At 42.6% G+C, this 17,821-nt stretch overlaps 1 protein-coding gene across 1 annotated transcript in view; it reads right to left on the bottom strand.

Moving 5' to 3' along the window:
* Positions 1-217: 217 nt before the first annotated feature.
* Positions 218-17,821, bottom strand: part of GCAT (glycine C-acetyltransferase) — a 26,808-nt gene continuing 9,204 nt past the window's right edge. Inside the window, exons 5-9 of the mRNA XM_018565488.1 lie at positions 10,341-10,495; positions 8,517-8,599; positions 6,911-7,082; positions 5,967-6,088; positions 218-441 (exon numbers count right to left, since the gene is read on the bottom strand). Of these exons, the coding sequence (XP_018420990.1) occupies positions 290-441; positions 5,967-6,088; positions 6,911-7,082; positions 8,517-8,599; positions 10,341-10,495 (684 nt within the window). The 3' untranslated portion in view covers positions 218-289. The remainder of the gene's footprint in view (positions 442-5,966; positions 6,089-6,910; positions 7,083-8,516; positions 8,600-10,340; positions 10,496-17,821) is intronic.

Here is a 17,821-nt window from a genome sequence, read left to right as displayed (position 1 = left end):
TTTTTGCAACTAGAATTTTAAAAGAAAGCAATGGCAGCTTGCATGTATACTTTAATATCACTGAGGGATATGAAGTTAGATGGTGAATAAACCCACTGTTGTCTGGTAGCTCACCCTTTATGTAACAATTGCATCATTAATAAAGTGCATCGCTACTGACTGATGTTACATCCAACTCTTCAGTAAGCGGGTACACCTGTTTTTCTTTGGCTGTTGCAGCATCTGCATGATAGGCATTCCAGATGAAACTTTATATTGACCAGTCATGTCCTCCGTTTCTTCCACTGTCTTATGGCACTACGCCATGTTTACGGCCCACCTCTGTGAATGCTTGTACACAGTTGTCAATATCTTTATCGCTATGAGCTGCTGAAATCTGTACTCTGATGCGAGCTTTACCCTTAGGCACCACAGGGTAGCTAAATCCAATAACATAGATACCTGGCAGAAGAAAGATAGGAGAAATGTAAACATGTACTGAAAGTACGTGTGCTACTTATTTAATCCTTTACATAGCAGGATGTATTAACCATTTATATGCAGAGATTATTTCATAATATGGACAACAAATGTGGAAAATTCTAAGTGTAAGGAGTATGAATGACTAAATTGGGAGATCAGCTTAGCATTCTTAAAAAAAGATGTATTGAGGGAGCCTGCGTGTGACAGTGCAGTTGTGACACTCAGTTCATGAGCTATAGAGCGGGCATGGCTTAATAGATCAAGAGCTGAGCAATCACAAACCGTTGATCGCTTAGCTCCCGGTCTTCACTGTCCTGTCAATCACCACTCCCTGCATGGACTCCCTCCTTCTCCTCTCTGTTCCTCCTGCGCCAATTGGAGGGACAGACAGGGAAGGGGACGGGAACAGCCAACTTTGCCTCTAGAGAGGCAGAGCCAGCTGTCAATCGAGCATTGGAGTGAATCCCCACAATATTGTTGGGATCTTAGGTTTACTGCTCTGAGAGTTTAATTGACAGAAAGCGTCATCCAACCCACTTCCTTCCTGTGACCCAGGCCGTTATAGATATAACATACAACCTAGGCTCATAGTACCTCTGTCTAATAACATATCAGTGCACCCAGTCCAGGAGGAGGGACTGCCTATCGCCGCAGAAAAAAAGGAAGACTCCGTGACATCACCAGACTGGCCTGAAGACTTCAGGATTTGCATAAAGGTTTAAAGAGTAACTCCAGTTCACCTTTAAACATAATATCATAGTTTTACCAGCTAAAATACTTGTAGATTTAGCTGGCTATTCTTGTGATACAAAACACACTTCTTACTTTTATTAAGATCACTCAGCTAATTTTTGGTTTAGTATTAATGCTTCCTGGGTCAGCGCCCTGCTCAAGATACAACGATAAAGATGTAGATTAATTGTTCAATAAAGAAGCTGGATGCAGGTGGGTGACATCCAAGCAAATACCGGCGCCGCCGGTTACGAGAGAATGGCCAATTTGGACGTTTAGTAGAAACACAGATGAGGCAGCTCCCACCGGTCAAATTGACCTTCGATCTGGGAAATACAAAGCAAAACAGAGCGCCTCCATCGTGTAAAAAGTCATTTATTCAAACGGCAACACAGCTGAAATTGTACTCACAAGAAGGATCGATCAATAAAAGCATGTAAGACGATGCAATGGAAATCTCTGGCAGCGGGAGTCTCACAGAATGAAAACAGATCAAAAGTCCTCTGCCAGTGTGAGTTTGAACGGTCTATGCGTTTCAGGGGCACGCCCCCTTCATCAGAACCTGAATGAACTCTTCTATATCCTGCTCTATTTAAATTAATCGTTAACCAATCACAAGGGTTTATCACTGGAAAGGTAATGTGGCAGTGTCAGACCAATTGCCGGTATTTCCGCTATGCGCTCTCACCTGTCTTGACGGGAAAACCGCCGTTACTGATGAGTAAAAACATTGGCATTGATAGTTAAAATTATTGTCTGAAAATTACTAAAACGAATAGCAGTATTATATATATATATATATATTTAAAAAAAGGTTGTGTGATTAAAGGAATTTTAAAGAATTTTAAAAGGATAAAATTTCTCTAGATCGGGAGATCTTCTAGATCTAATGGGAGTGGCTCTTAGTAATCTTAATAGCAGCTATAAAGTATGTGAACTTTTTAGAGTTTGTCACATAGTTACAAATTCGTTGGTAAAAATTATCATCAAATGTAGCACTGAGGCAAATAAAGGAGCAACATTAAAATATATGACATGTACATAATATCAAGCGGCAACAATCAATTATGTTAGACATTCAAACCGCAATGTTATAGACAACGTGTAAATGCCATAAAAATGCTACAATCCATTATATTACAAATTCTAACCACAATAATATACACTGCGTGTAGATGATACAAAGTGAATTTGTAATATAATGGATTGTAGCATTTTTATCCTGTTTGAAAACAATGAACAGAACTCTACAGAACAACAATACCTTAGGCAGAAAAATGTGAATTTATCAAAACTGGAGCAGACAAAATCTGGAGCATCTCTCTTTGATTTTCAAATCTTAACTGAACAAACTGAAGATTGGTTGCCATGCAAAGCTGCTCGAGATTTTGTCTGCTCCAGTTTTGATAAATTCCCCCCACTGTATACTTGTATGCATTTCAAAAGTTAATTTAGTTTACCTAGTTTTAGTTTAAAGCACAACTACAGTTAGATAATTTCCCCTGTAAATCTAACTAAAAAATAAACTGAAAAGGTTCCTGAAGCATTTGAGCAGATGTTAAACAGCCATCCATCTTTTTCTTTTTGCATTTCAAAAGAGAGATGGGGTGTTGATGCACTGCTTTAGAGAATGGGCGCAGAGTGCATATCCTAACCCTGACCTGTTCTCAGCTGCCACACCCTGGCAGAATGGGATCTGTGGGAATAAAAGGAAGGACAGGTAGTGGTTGGGTGATGTCACTTCACTGATATTAGGAATGCCAGAATGATTACATTCCTCTATGAAAGGCCAGAGTACACTGATATTAGGGGATGTAGGGAAACCTGTCATGAGAGAAACATGGAGGTTGGGGTGCGGACCTCTCCTTCTGAAAATAATAGTTGTCTGGCTGTCATTCTTTTGCATCAATCATTTGAACCACAGGTTTGGATCAAGAATGCAGATAAGGACTGACATTTTTTCTGAATGTTCTCTGACTTTTCTGACTGATCTGAAAACTGGTTTTGTGTCAGTGGTACACAATGTGTTGAAGCCAGGTGGGCAGTGCAACAGCAAGACAACTAACATTTTCAGATGGAGGCCGGCAATGGCTACTGGGAATCTGTCTGCTGATGTTGTCATCGTAAGTCTAAGGTGGCCAGTCCACACACCTTGCGATCATCGGACGACACTTTCCGTCCGATGATCGAACCGTCGTACGATTTTCGTACTGCGGCCCCATAATGCCCCGATTATCGCATGGTTCAATTATCCGTAATTGAAGAAAAGCACGTGGACGAATTGCGGTAATCGAATGGCGGTATTTTAGTTTGCGCATGAGCAGTGTAGATCGTACGATTTTTGACGTACGGAAACGCCACTAAAGTTGCGATAATCGTACGATCCACCACAGTTTTCAAACATGCTTGAAAGACAAAAGTCGTATGATTGTACAGTATTTGCAGTTGTACACTGCCCATACACCTTGCGATTATCGTACGATAAGTCGATCGCATACGATTATCGTACGATAATCGTAAGGTGTGTGGGCACCTTTAATTTACTAGAGCAGGTTACTTACCAAGAACAAGCATGTGCACGTCAGGTGTTTGACATCTGATATAATTGCTTGTTGCAAGTCATTGACATACAAAGTAGTGGAGACAGAATGAGCCAGCAGAGGGAATTCCCACATTTCTATTAGGCTGGGTTCACACCTGGGCGTTTTTCAGCGCTGGTCGAAGCGCTGAAAAAACGCTCAAACAGTGAAATCCAATACTTCCCTACTTTTTTTTTAAATCACTCCAGTGATGGACTACTAGTTTGTATTGAGATTTTTGTCCCTCACAGGAGGAAGCTTGGAGCGGTGGCTACTTTACTACACACAGGGATCATGGGGAACAAAAGTAGTCATCCTCCAGAAGTAAGGACAGTGTGTCTTTGAGGACTTGGTTCGCACACTTTTTTCAACGGTCACCTTGTCAGCACCCTCTGACATTTTTATAATGCGTTTTTTTGCAGCTGGAAGTAAAAAAAGTGTGGTGTGCAATATAGTGAAATGGAAAGTGTAAAATTATACAACAATCAATGAGGAATGGCATCGGCCATAGAGGACTACAAATCCCAGCATTACATTATACAGCGAAATGTACCATTTTTGTTCACCTGGGATTTATATTTCCACATTATATTTATATTTCCACTTTATAATTGGTCACTTGAGCCACTCACTTTTACTTTATAATAGCTCGGCATTGGTGTTTTGTAGAGGAGGGAACTGCAATGTGATATCAGGCTGTCAGTGGGGGGGAGGTGCAGGCAGTGGGGGGTGTTGGGGGGACATTTCACAGGGGGGAGGAGAAACATCTCCACCACAGACATGTACTTGAGCACACTGCACAGTCCTACTTCCGGAGTAACACAGTAGCCCTGGCTAAAGGACAGTGCTTTCCTCCCTGCAGTCTCAGGCTGCCCTCCTCTCCTCATGTTCGCCCCAGTCCAGACACAAATGATCATCTCCCTGCACACAGTGACAAACTGTATACAGTAATCACAACCGGAGCCCTGCCCAGTGAGCCCCTGGTTCCCCAACATCTCACCTGATGAGATGAGCTGCGCCATCTTCCCCCCATCCTCCCACCGCCCGCTCCTCTCGCGTTTGCTTTGGTCTAACAAGTACACATCTCCCTGTGACGATCGTAGTGTGGGCGGGTCTGTCAGTGGCTGCTGTCCTCCCCCTGCCCGCTCCTCCTCGCTTCAGTCTAACACATCTCCCTGGGACGATCGTGGATGGTGTGGCCGCCACCACCCCCTTGAACTGGATCAGTCATTGCGAGTGCTGGGTGAGGTGGGGAGGATAAGCAGCGTGCGTGGAGCCGCAAGCAGGGCAACTAATCGAATGACCAACTAATCGATGATGGAAATAGTTGACAACGATTTCCATCATCCTTATACTGGTTTCACTGAGTCTAAGACCCAGAACAAACCCTCATATTGTGCTTGTTCCAGGTCCGTGACTAATGCAGAAGGGTAAAGATTAGGGCTGGTAATGATTAAAATTGTCATGTTCGATTAATCAAATTTTTTTTAATCGATTAATTTTGATTAATTATAACGCATATACAGATCCAACTACATTGGCCTATACACATGCAGCACAGCAATGAAGTAATAAAATGAACTAGGATCACACTAATCCAGCACGTTATTAATCTCACGTGCCCCACTCAATATGGCCGCCGCTTGAGTGGGGCAACTCAATAATAACATGCTGGATTAGTGTGATCCTGGTTCATTTTATTACTTTATTGCTGTGCTGTATGTGTATAGGCCAACGCCCTGGCTGGCGCTCATGCAGAGAGTTTCTTGGGCAAACTCACCGGCCCAAGTGGCTCCATCGGCTAACAAAGGGGGGAGGAGTCCGGTGATGTCACGGACATCGACGTCACCGGACTTCTCCCCCCTTCCCTTCGTTAGCCGTCACGGGGCCACTTGGGGAAGGGGGGAGGAGTCCGGTGACGTCGATGTCCGTGACGTCACCGGATCGCTGACGGGACTCCCAGAAGCCAGCGGAGAGGTGAGTGTTTTCATTAGCGATCAAAATAAATGTAATCGATCAAAAAGTTTAACGATTAAATCGAGAAATTCATCTTCAATTTCCACAGCCCTAGTAAAGATTACAGCCCTAGAGCCTGTAACTTTACAAAACAAGTCGGCAGTGGTAGATTGGACAGTTCTGACCTGACAAGTACCTTTTAAATAAACCAACACATATACACCTCCTACACCATACCTCTTTCTAACATATCATCTGCTATTGCTGCAGCTAGTCTGGCATCTCCAAGCATCACGGGACAAATAGGATGGTCGTTTCCAGATATAGTGAAACCTGCAGCTGCCATCTTGTTGCGAAACCTATAACATATCACAGGTTATTTATTTGTAAAGTTATAAAACTGCTTTGCTGTGGAATGAAACAGAAATTATATACATGCAAGGGCTAAAATTTTTCATATTATTGCAGATCCTGATGGCTGCCAGTTCTTCTTTTCCAAATCTTATAATACTAAGTGCACACCAACATTACAATGGTCTAGCCATGCAATGCCACATTGTAATGTTGGTGTGCACTTATAATACTTTTTTTAACTTTTTTTTTTACCGTTAGTACTGCCCTCTGCATCATTGCACAGGAAATTAAGGGTACCTCATGCCCTGTATTCAATATAGTCCTCAGTCTTCTGGGCTGAGCAACGCTGGGCATCATTCAAGCCAAAAGACCGATTAAAAATTGTGGCAAAGAAGAGGCACTGTGGGGATAGATCAAGATTGAAGGAGAATATTGGAGCCTTATCTGTTTTTTTGCAGGGGAACAATTTTTGAATTTAAAAATTAGCCTGGAAATGGGCTTTAAAGTGGAGCCTCAGGCAAACTGCTTAATACACAGATTACATAAATTAAATTACATTTTACACACCTCTGCCCCACTGCACAGCCTGGAGAAAGCACAGCTATTACACCCTACAAGCTTTTCTGCTACCTTGAACACATCCCTATTCATTGGGAATTGGAGATTATGTTGATTAATTTAGCACTGAGCAGCCTGGAAAAGGAGAGGAGAGGACACATAAGAAGCTGCAAAGCTGAACCAGAAAAGAAGGATGTGCAGTGTGGGAGAGGTGTGTGAACCACAAGAGTTCCTGAAAAGGACTATACTTTTATTTTGCATGTTCTCACCGTGCCGTTTTAGCAGTCATCGATTGGGCAATTGTATTGCTTGCCATCAAGAGGTCAAGCGCTTTGGAGGCACTGCCAACCACAGCTGGGGGAAGAGTATTGGAGAAAAGATATGGCCGGGAGCGCTGCCGCAGCAAGTCAATCAGAGGCTTTGGGCCTGTTGTGTACCCACCTAAGGAGATATGGAACAAATAGCCTGTTAAAGTCACTAGAAAACAAGTTAAACGTTAAAGTGTATTTAAATCCTAAGAACTAACATTGAATATATTGCAGCTTAACAGTGCTTAGGTGTGGTGACTAAATTAGTTTAGTTTTTTTGTTTTTTTAAGACTTTTTCCCTAGCAATCCAGCTGTAACACACTTCCTGTCCTAAGGTGACAACCCCACTCACTGTACTGTATCTCGCAGTTTTTCTAGCAGGATTAACGGGTATGTTAATTTTCCAGACCTACAGCTTAAAGATAAAGTAAAATTGTTATCAGAAAAGGAAACAAACCTCCTCCAGGTGATCCATATTTGGTCAAGGCTGTGTGTAAGGTCAAGTAGTTGTCAGGGTAGCAGCTGTAAGACACCAGGTGACCATCAGGCTGATGGGTCATTCTCAAAAGAAGTGAAGCTTTATAAAGGGGACAACTATAAATCTTTCATAGGCAAGTGCGCACAATTAAAATAATGTTATGCTAAATGTTTAGATTCTTGCATAACACAAAACTAAACTACTTCTCAAGGATGGCATTACAGAATATACACAAATCCTGTGGTTCACCCAGCTTGCCCCATTGGCTATTTCCTGGTGTTGACTATTGCTTATATTTGGACAATATCTGCCCTCTGGCCTCTCTCGCCCCGCCTTGTGTTACCAAATAAGATCCTACTTTGCCTGCCTTAGCCTTTAGGCCTGGTTCACACCTGGGCGTTTTACAGCGCGTTCCTACGTGCTGTAACACGCTCAACATGTGAAAACCAATAATTGCCTATTGGCATGGTTCCCACCTGGGCATTTTACAGCGTGTAGGAACACGCTGTAAAACGCACTACGCCCAAAGAAGTACAGAAGCTTCTTTGGGGCGTATTTGTCGCGCGTATCCATTAGGATACAGCGGGATAGCCCTCGGAAACGCGCGTTTCTTTTACCGCAAATCACGGTAAAGATGCGAGGCAAACGCTCATATTCCGTACGCCTAGGTGTGAACCCAGCCTTAGCTGTCCTTACACTATATTAGATCAGGTGCCCTCACTTCATTCAACTCTCTGTGTCATTGTGTCAGTACAAAATGTAAAGGTTTAAACTCTTTTGGCTAGTCATCTGGCAGGTATTTCACATTGCAGTAATAAATCACATTGCTAACTCATCAGGCCTCTCTACTTCGTATTGATACAGAAATATAGCTGTAGAAGCAGGAACAGTTATATTTTATGCAATCTCAGTCTAAAAAAGTTTTATGGGTATCCAAAATTTATAATTCCACAATGTGATTTTAAATACATAGGAGAAAAGCACACAGCCACAATTTTTAGTATTGTTTAAGTTAAATTTTGTTCTCAGTTTACACTATGTAATAATGTGTGTCCTGCTACATGGATGGCCCATGTTCATAGAACAGACCTGCAGCTCCACCCAATGCCTTGCCAAGCGTAGAATTCACAATAGTTACTTGGTCCATCACTCCAAGAAGCTCATCTGTGCCCCTATCAAAAAAGACACAGTGAAAACATTGGAACTTATACATTTAACTTAAGGAAGCTGTGGTCAGTGGCGTAACCAGAGTTATGGGAGCCCGGGGCAGAATTTTTTTTTAGCATCCCCCCATCATATAAACATCCACTGGAACTGTACCTCGCACCCCTCACCCCCACATGTTTTTATTTAAATTTTTTCAAATTTTTTACATATTTAATTTTCATTTATTTTTTTAATATTTATTTTTATTTATTAATTCATTTATTCATTTTTTATTAAAATATTTGTATTTTTTACTTTACTACTAAACAGACCCCTGATATTTCTCTTTGAAAATAGAAAAAGAGATTGAGAACACAAAGTCCTCAATCTCTTTTTCTGTATCCCCTATTATCAATGAATAGGAATCCTTTATGAGTGTTCCTGTTCATTGATAAGAGTAGGTTTGCTATAACCACAACTATGAATGAACAGGAGGTGATGTAGCTCACTCCTATTCATTCATAATTGAGGCTGTAGTTAACATACCATGTCCTCGATTATCTACAAACACTCAGCGATCACTGATCGCTGAGTGTTTGTATCTTGCTCTCCTCTCTGACACAGGAGGCTGAGCGAGTAGAGCAGAGAGGAGAACCCAGCCTCCTGTGACAGCATGGGCTGTCTTTACCCCCACACCGCTCTGCCGGACTGTGATAGGTGGCTGAGCGGTGTGGGAGGAGAGACACCGGCTGCTCACAACGCTCTCTTCCTGCAGCGCTCGGCCGGCTGTAACTTTCTCTCCTCCTTGCTGGGACACAGAGCAGCGCCCAGAGGGGAGGAAAGAAATCACGTATGCGCCAATATATCGGCAGGAAAATGGCGCCCCCCCTCAGCTCTACGCCTGGGGCCAGTGCACCAGCTGCCCCCCTCCGATTGTTACGCCACTGGCTGTGGTATATCTTCACTAAAGTACAAAATCAATGCGTTTATGAAAGAATGCACCATTAAACTACCCTCTTTGTCATGTTTGTTATATTTCTACTTGCTTATGCCAACCACTTACATATGTACAACTACAAACCTCAGATCAGATACATCTACAGTATATAAACAGCTGTAGATTTTGCTGGTACCATACAAATGAATTTATTAATTGTATTCTATCATATAGTAATTATCCTTGCCTAAAGGGACAAAATTATGTAACTTCTCTGGGGGGAATTCATAAAAACTGGAGCAGACAGAATCTGGAGCAGTTGCTCATGGCAACAAATCAGTTTATCTCTTCAAATGGTTTCGTTGAGCTTTGAAAATAAAAGCTAGAAGTCGATTGGTTGCCATGGGCAACTGTTCCAGATTCTGTCTGCTCCAGTTATGATAAATTTCCATCTCTGTGCCTTACAAAAAAAACCCCATAAAGCTGTTAGTCAGATCTAAACTTATAGCACCTAAATGTGCCTCAACATACAGTATCTGCAGTAGATTTTAATTTCCCCTCTAGCGTCTTGCTCTGAAAGGGCAAACCTACGACACTCAACCCATTACTATGATGGTGTGCCTAACTGGCCTATAGGAACCTGTCGGATATAAAAGGAGGCGAGTATGCTTAGTTACTGCCAGGTAGCATTGATGAGGCAATGAAAGCTGCTACAGGTATGTGCAAGAGGATTCTTTTTTTTCTTTATTTTAAGTTCAAAGCTTAAAATCAAGCAGTTGTATAAACACCAATGAATACAGTTAATATGAATATGTCCCAATATTTCTTACCGTCCATTTGGTCCCATAAAGCCAGTGGCATGACATTCATCTATAAACACCAGAGCATTATAACGCTTTGCCAGGCCACAAATGTCACGTAGAGGAGCAATATCTCCGTCCATAGAGAAGACTCCATCTGTAGCTATGAGACGCAGGCGGTGTTTCTAAAATGAGAAAAATATAATTTCTGAAGCTACAATAGCACAAAACAAATGATCATACTGGCTTGTTAAATACATTTGCTTTTAAAAAATATTTAAAGCTGAACTCTAGTGTAAATCGCTAAATACACACTTGAAATACTTATATGTGAATCTGGCAAAGGATTTGTAAATTTATTCAGCTGATCTTGTGATCAGGCTGTACAACCCGGGCCTGGACCTTCCCACAGACTACACTACAGTCAAATCCCAAATTTTAGTGCCACACTTTTCTCACTAGATAGAGAAAAGTGCCTGCATAGATGAGTAACATCCACACCCCTTATTCACAAGCATCTCCATGTAGATTTGTAGTGCTGAGGTAGAGAATGTGCGTCTCTGACCACGTCTGGTAAATTACAAAGGACACTGGGTAGTGCGGTCAACTCTGATGCCTAGTGCACTGAATAGTCATATTTAGGCTCTGTGCAACGGTTTTAACAGGAAAGTGGAAACTGTGAAAGGTGTTTACACAATTTCACACTCTGAGCTAGGGCTGCAACTAATCGATAATAATCGATTATGAGAATAGTTGTCAATTATTCTCATTATCGATTAGTTGGTTGGATCCACACGCTGGGAGGAGGGGCACAGCAAGCAGTGGGCGAGTGCAATAGCCAGCCTGCTATTGGCTATTACACTTTGAAATGGCAAATAGCAAGCTGACTATTGCACCAGCCAACTACCTGCTGTATTTACATTTAGGCCCCATTCACACTGAGCGACATGAAAATCTTTGGGCGATATTGCGCGACGAGCGCTATTGAGCGACTTTTTCCTATTGGGCTGTATGCAATCAGGAGCAATATCGCTCGAAATCGCTTGAAAAAAGGGTCATGTAGGAGCGACAAGCTACGAGCGACGAGCTACAAGCGATATTGAGCTATATTGAGCGACGAGATGTGAACAGCTCCATTGAAATGGATTGAAGAAGCTACATAGAGCGATATCGCGTGGAAATATGAGCGATATCGCTGCAAAAATCGCTCGATAAATCGCTCAGTGTGAATGGGGCCTTAGCGGTCGTCTGTGGAATCTTGCCACTGGCAGCTGTCATTCCCTCGCTGAAGCTATTCATTGTGGGAGGTGCGTTGCAGGGCCATTCATTCAAATGGCACTCCAAACATGCCTCCCACCCACAGTGTGATCGCCCGCACTGGAACACATGGTAAAGCAATGCTGTGCGTTTCAGTGTAGTGCGATTGCATGCAGTTTGATTCTGAAGTAAGCTTTATGTTTCATACACTGCATTTGTGTATTTTATTTATAAGGTTAGTGTTTGTTTAATTTTTTTATCCGATTAATCGAAAAAATAAATCAGCTAACTAATCGATTATGAACATAATCATTCGTTGCAGCCCTATTCGGAGCACAGATGGGCAGAAGAGATATAGGAGAGTTGCCAACTGCATGTATATTTTCTTCCTACACTGGCATTAGTGTGAAGCTCTGGGCTAAGTCACCCGCACGTTTAAAAGAACCCTCTAACAAAACACAAGTTCTTCACATAGAATGCTACCTATGGGTCTGCGCTAACAGAAAAGGAAGTGTTTGAGAACCATGTCCCTATAGCCCACTGATGAAACTGATGAAGGAACATAGCCCTGAAACACAGCAGTTGTAAGGTGGACAGGGGCACGAGTTTGAGGAGAGCTGTGTGATGGTTTTTTTTTCCAGTTGGGGACACTTAGCTTTATGAAGACCCCTTTCCTTTGCTACCCACAGAAAGGAACTTACCCCAAAATCTGGTCAGTTACTACATGGTGCTTTGAGTCTGTTACAGATGGCAGTAGTAGGTAATATAGGAGCAGAGATATAAGTGGGCTTGACAAACACTGAGAAGAAAACACAGCGCTAAGTGCATTAGAGGGGTAGAAGAAGAGTGAATAGTAGGGTAATTTAAGATGGAACGCAGATGTTCCTCTGGATCAACAGGGGGTAGCTGTGGGCATAGCGGTCTGTTTAGACTTTTATTCTCTTTTTTTTTTTGCTCCTTATCTCTATACGTTGAACTCGATGGACTTGTGTCTTTTTTCAACCTGACTAACTATGTAACTATGTAGCTGGATGCAGAACAGGAGCAAAGAAAAGTAGTGAATTAATGGGTAAGATTCTGAAAGATGCATTCATGCTGCACAAAAACTCCTGGTCTCCAAACTTCCAGAATGCATGACCAGTAGAGGTGCTGCTAAAGACTCAACATAAAGAGGCCTTGACAAAGAGGGCCTGCATACCCTCGAAATGTGTGCTGGCAATTGCCGTTTGCAGTAAAAGAGCTTACTAAAGGCTAGACTCCCGTGAACAATCCTTAATGAGGGCACAGTAGCATTTGTAGTAACACCAAGGGAAAGGATAGGGCAGATAAGCACACGCTAAGAGGCTTGCTACTTTACTGTTGGGCATGCTCCCCACAACATTAGCATTTTTTTAAATAAAAACTATTAGACAACATGGGAATGAGAACAAAAAAATTAAATAAAACACTAGGCAGTATTCCATATGCTAACTGAAAACCAATGAGACTAGAACCACAATCCAGTGAGACTGGTACTTCCTCTTAGCAGACATTGGGAGGCCCAAACAGAAATACCTAAACCACGACTCAGTGTTCCGACGGGCTGAACAGAAGAAAATCCTCACAAAACCTTCATCTAAAGTGACATCTAGACAGATATTGGGAAATTCTGCTATATGCAGTCATGTGATCTTGTTGAGTACATTTCCTGAGGTCACATATTATTCAGCCATTTTATGGTATGATCTTATAGTTTTGTTTTCTGTGTTACTATTTTACAACAAGTTGTTATGGGCAAAAAGCTGCAAGTGGTGATTGTTTGGGAATGGAGATAAAGTGGACATGGCCCGTGAATGAGTGAAGGCAAAGTTAGAATCAACAGGATTAGAATTTTTAATGGAAATAACAGTGTGAAGGAGTGTCTTTTTGATAAAATGGATTTAAAAACAGCTCCTCTACACTGGAAGAAGAACATAAGGACGTGGCAATACCACTCTCAGCCTCACCCTGCACAGAGATTTCTCAGCTCGCAGGACACAATCTCAGGCTAGCAGACAGAGCGATCATCCCCAGGGTTGGTTAACTCCACAGTTAACCCTTTACCCACAAACGTTCGCTGCCACCATGTGTTTTTTTAACGGAAAGACAGAACGTGCCCAGCAAGTGCTTTGACAATTTAAAACACTTAAACAATGCATATGATACCGCTGTCCTCCCAGACAGGAATATGACATATTCACTATACAGCAGCGCTCTATACAGAGGTAAGGATATTTTAAGTTCGCATTTACAGCGTAGAGATAAGCTTTTTTTTTTTTCAGAAATACGTTTTTATTAAAGGTTTTACAAACAAATAAGGTCGGGATACAATGACAAAATCAAAAGACGTACATACATCATACAGACTATGGTCTCACAAATGATGTGTTAGGTCCGGGCCTAGTAGCATAAAAGGCACTCATGGTGTAAGCACCTATAAAAAATCCCTGAGTTAAGCTTATATTTAAGTTTTGCCACCACACCAGGCCTAGACCGCTGCCCCACTATCGGTGGTGGATCAGTCCTGAGTAAAGGCGACCGGTGGTCACGAAATCCAAGTGACCACGGCACTGCATGAGTAACATTTACCACAGACGAACAGGAGAAGAAAGTGAGAGTAAAGAGGAGGGATATGGAGGAAACGTGAGGGGGGGGAGTAAGAGTCAAAGTGGAGAAGAGGAGGCAAGGGGAGGGATTGGTTCGGAGACGTCCGTACAAAGCTGTAATGGGTGGGCAAACGGGGAGGTGGGGGGGTGAGCCCACCACACAACCCGCGAATTCACCCCCAGAATAGTTGAAGTATCAGACGTATCTATGCAAACTCACCGCAGAGACCGAAACTCCTCAGTGTCCAAGAACAAAATCCATGGCATCCATCTGGTCAAAAAGATATCAGATCGATCAGCCCTTTCCGCAATCAGCTCCTCAGATCTCATCAGGCGGCACATTTCCGCTGTCCATTCCGCAACTGATGGAACGACAGGGGAGTTCCAATGTCGTGGGATTAAAGCTCTGGCCGCTATGATAAAGAATCTGAGCAGAGATGTCTTCACCTTAGAGATAGAGCCTAAAAAGACCGACAATAGGGCCATTTCCGGAGATATGTGCAGCTCGATGGAGGTGACTCTGGAGTAGAGATCACTCGCCAAAAGGGCAGAAGCAGAGGGCAGCTCCACCATAGGTGGGCTAGTGTGCCAGGTCCAGCCTGGCTTCTCCAGCAGTTGTCCGAGTATGCGGAGGAGATCTGGTGCATTCTGACCAGGGACCTATACCATCTGGTCAACAGCTTAACATTCCGTTCATGCAAAGTTTATGTGTAAAGCATAGGCATTTGTGACGGTCCCAGGCAGAGAAGAAAAAGATAAGCTTTTTAAGATTGTCCTTTAATAAAAGAAACGGTGCAGAAAATATACAGAAAAAGGTATTAATAAAGAGAGACAAAATATATAAAAGTAAAAAAAAAAAAAGGGAATAAAAAGGTGAATACTTAACAGTCCTGGTTTTAGGAGTTCTGACAGAGTTCAGAGTTCAATAAGCAAGAGGTCTGAAGGGCTCTTCTTCAGGCAAGCTTTCAGCAGATGATGTCCAGAAGTTAAAGGGGAACTCTTTTGCAATGTTAAGACTTCTTGATGTTACTGGAGTTCCTTTCTTGATGTTTCACAACAAGAGCCTTTCTAGTTGCCTTGACCGCATTTTTTGTTAGCTCTTTTGGGGGTGTCACGGAGCCAGTCCCTAGAGCAGGGCTGGGGAGGGAGAGCAGTAGGAGGGACGAACCTTTATTTTACACTATTGCTGTCCAATTCCAAATTATGAAATGCAGCTGATATTGTACTCAGGTTTATGACTTCCGAGTGAATGCCGGGTCACCTGGGTCATTACCTCTACCATACCTGCTTGTGTTTATCAACTTGTCCACTGGTGACAGATGAATGCCTGGTGACATGCCTTTCATTAGGGACAGCTCAAAAAGGTTTAGAGGTGATTTGGGACTCTCACTAGTGCTGGGCAATAAAGATCACGGGCCAGATAAGCAGATCTCTGTTCTTTGAATGTGGAAGGCCTGTCAAATGACTAAATGAAGGCCTGCATTTGCTCTGAACTGGGGGAGAGAGAATGCTATTTTTTTAATTATCAGGCTCAACCCCCACTATCGTCACAGTGATTACCTAATCAAAACTTTTTATAGCCTCCATAACCTGTATTGATTATATGCCTGCTTCAGCCCTGCATTGCTGATATGAACTAAACTGGTCAGGCAGCATTCTAAAATAACACCTAGTATGCTAAATACTCTATTAAAGAGATGTGTTACTTTTTTTTTAGATTTAAGTTCATATGGTATATGTATTCAGATTAAGTAATAATAACATTCCATAATTGTTTAACTTACAAGCTGAAAGATCGTTTTCTTGTGTTGTGTTTGACAAAGTGTGTAATTAGCTAAAAGATCTGGCCTTGGATGCATATCATAAGAACTAAGGGCCACCTCATGAAGGGAACTTTCACATTTACTAAACACGTTATGCCTCATTTTAAAGCAACAGTACTGGAAATTAAATTAAAAGAGAAATATGGGGTAAGTGTTTTCCCCCATAGTTCTCTTAAGGGTCACGGGAGGACAAATACTAACCTCCTCCCGTGACCCAAAGCTCAGTATTACATGTAGTCAAGAACCAGCTGCACTCCTTACCAGAATAGTAGTATACCTGCCAAGCAGGTGGGTGCTTGTAGTGACCACGGACGGCCCCGTGAACAATGCAGATCTAGTAAGGATTGTCACCAGCACACCAAAAGTTTTGAAGCAAAAAGTCCTTTATTGACAAATCGCCATCCAATTGTATACAGAGACCGCCGCACCCGGGACGGATACCGACAATGCTGTTGAGATCCACCCAGCTGCGTGAGTGACAGCTGGCTCTGCCTATCTAGAGGCAGAGCCAGCTGTACCCGCCCCTCCACCATCCGTTCCTCCAGTCAGCGCTGGAGGATAGGAGCGGGGAGGGAGGTAATCCATGCAGGGAGTCGTGACTGACCGTCACTGCTCTCTGCAGGGAGATGATCGAGAAGTGAGCGAGCGACATTATGTGTTCGCTCACTTCCCGATCTATTGAGGATGAGTAATTTTCACTCACCTCATAGTTATTCTTTTAGAAATGTGAAATCTATCCAACATGGCACGCATCATGTAATGTACAGGATGTAGGTCCTTAGGACTTCACCTTTATGCACACATTTCAGACCAAGATTTGCAGCCTGGCTATTGTAGCATTAGTTGTCAGGCTAGAGTATAAGGCAGCAATTATTTGGTACAAAGAGCTCTTGTGAAATGTTAAGCCTTTTGTCACTTTAGCTTATAAACCATATTTCTGCACTTAGCCCTCGTTCACACCTGAACGTTTTGTAGCGCGTTCTACGCTCGACAAATGCTCTACAAAACGCTCAAAAAAATAAATCCCATTGTATTCAATGGTCTCGTTCCCACCTTGGCGTATTTCCGCCCGTCCCTAACGCGCTACAAAACGGCCCACGCCTGAAAAGGTACAGGTACTACTTTGGGCCGTTTTGTTGCGCGTTTCCATTGGGATACAGCCAAGTAGCCTTTGGAAACGCGCGACGTTGGCGTGACTTTTTTACCGCGAATCGCGTTAAAAGAAACGTGCGACAGACGCGCATATGCAATACGCCTAGGTGTGAACGAGACCTTAGTGTTCAATAATGTCGTTTATAGTAGTGATGCGAGCAGGCTTGTATTTACACATCATAAGTCTGCCCTAGGCACACATGGCTAATGATGCCCTTTTGTACAGGCCTAAAATCTTGTTCAGCTGGGTGGTGCTTGCAGGGCACCCCCGGCTTGAATTTTGGCTGGTTTTTCCAGAATCAGCCAAAATTCAAGCCATGGGTGCCCTGCAAATGGAATCCTTCTATGGTCAGCATTAGAATGTGAGTGGGCAGTAGAGTCGTGACTGTGGTATTAAGACCTACAGAAGGTATTGTAAACTGAGCCAGCATCATGGGGAGGCATTGGGGTATAATGCCTAACCAAAAATAATTAGTTGCCCCCTTCTACATATAATTTAGTATTACTATAATTTCTTCCATAGTAATAGTGTCCACTACAATACAATAGCCCCCTTTGGTCATCGTCTGGACCCTTTACATTGTTGCTCCCACACCAATATTGCTTGAATTCTTACATGTGCTCTTTGCATTAATGTGCATTTCTTTGTTCAAAT

The sequence above is a fragment of the Nanorana parkeri genome, unplaced genomic scaffold (genome assembly GCF_000935625.1).
Source record: "Nanorana parkeri isolate BGI_ZX_2015 unplaced genomic scaffold, ASM93562v1 scaffold852, whole genome shotgun sequence".
Taxonomy (NCBI): Eukaryota; Metazoa; Chordata; class Amphibia; order Anura; family Dicroglossidae; genus Nanorana; species Nanorana parkeri.
This window is presented reverse-complemented; position numbering and strand designations above follow the sequence as displayed.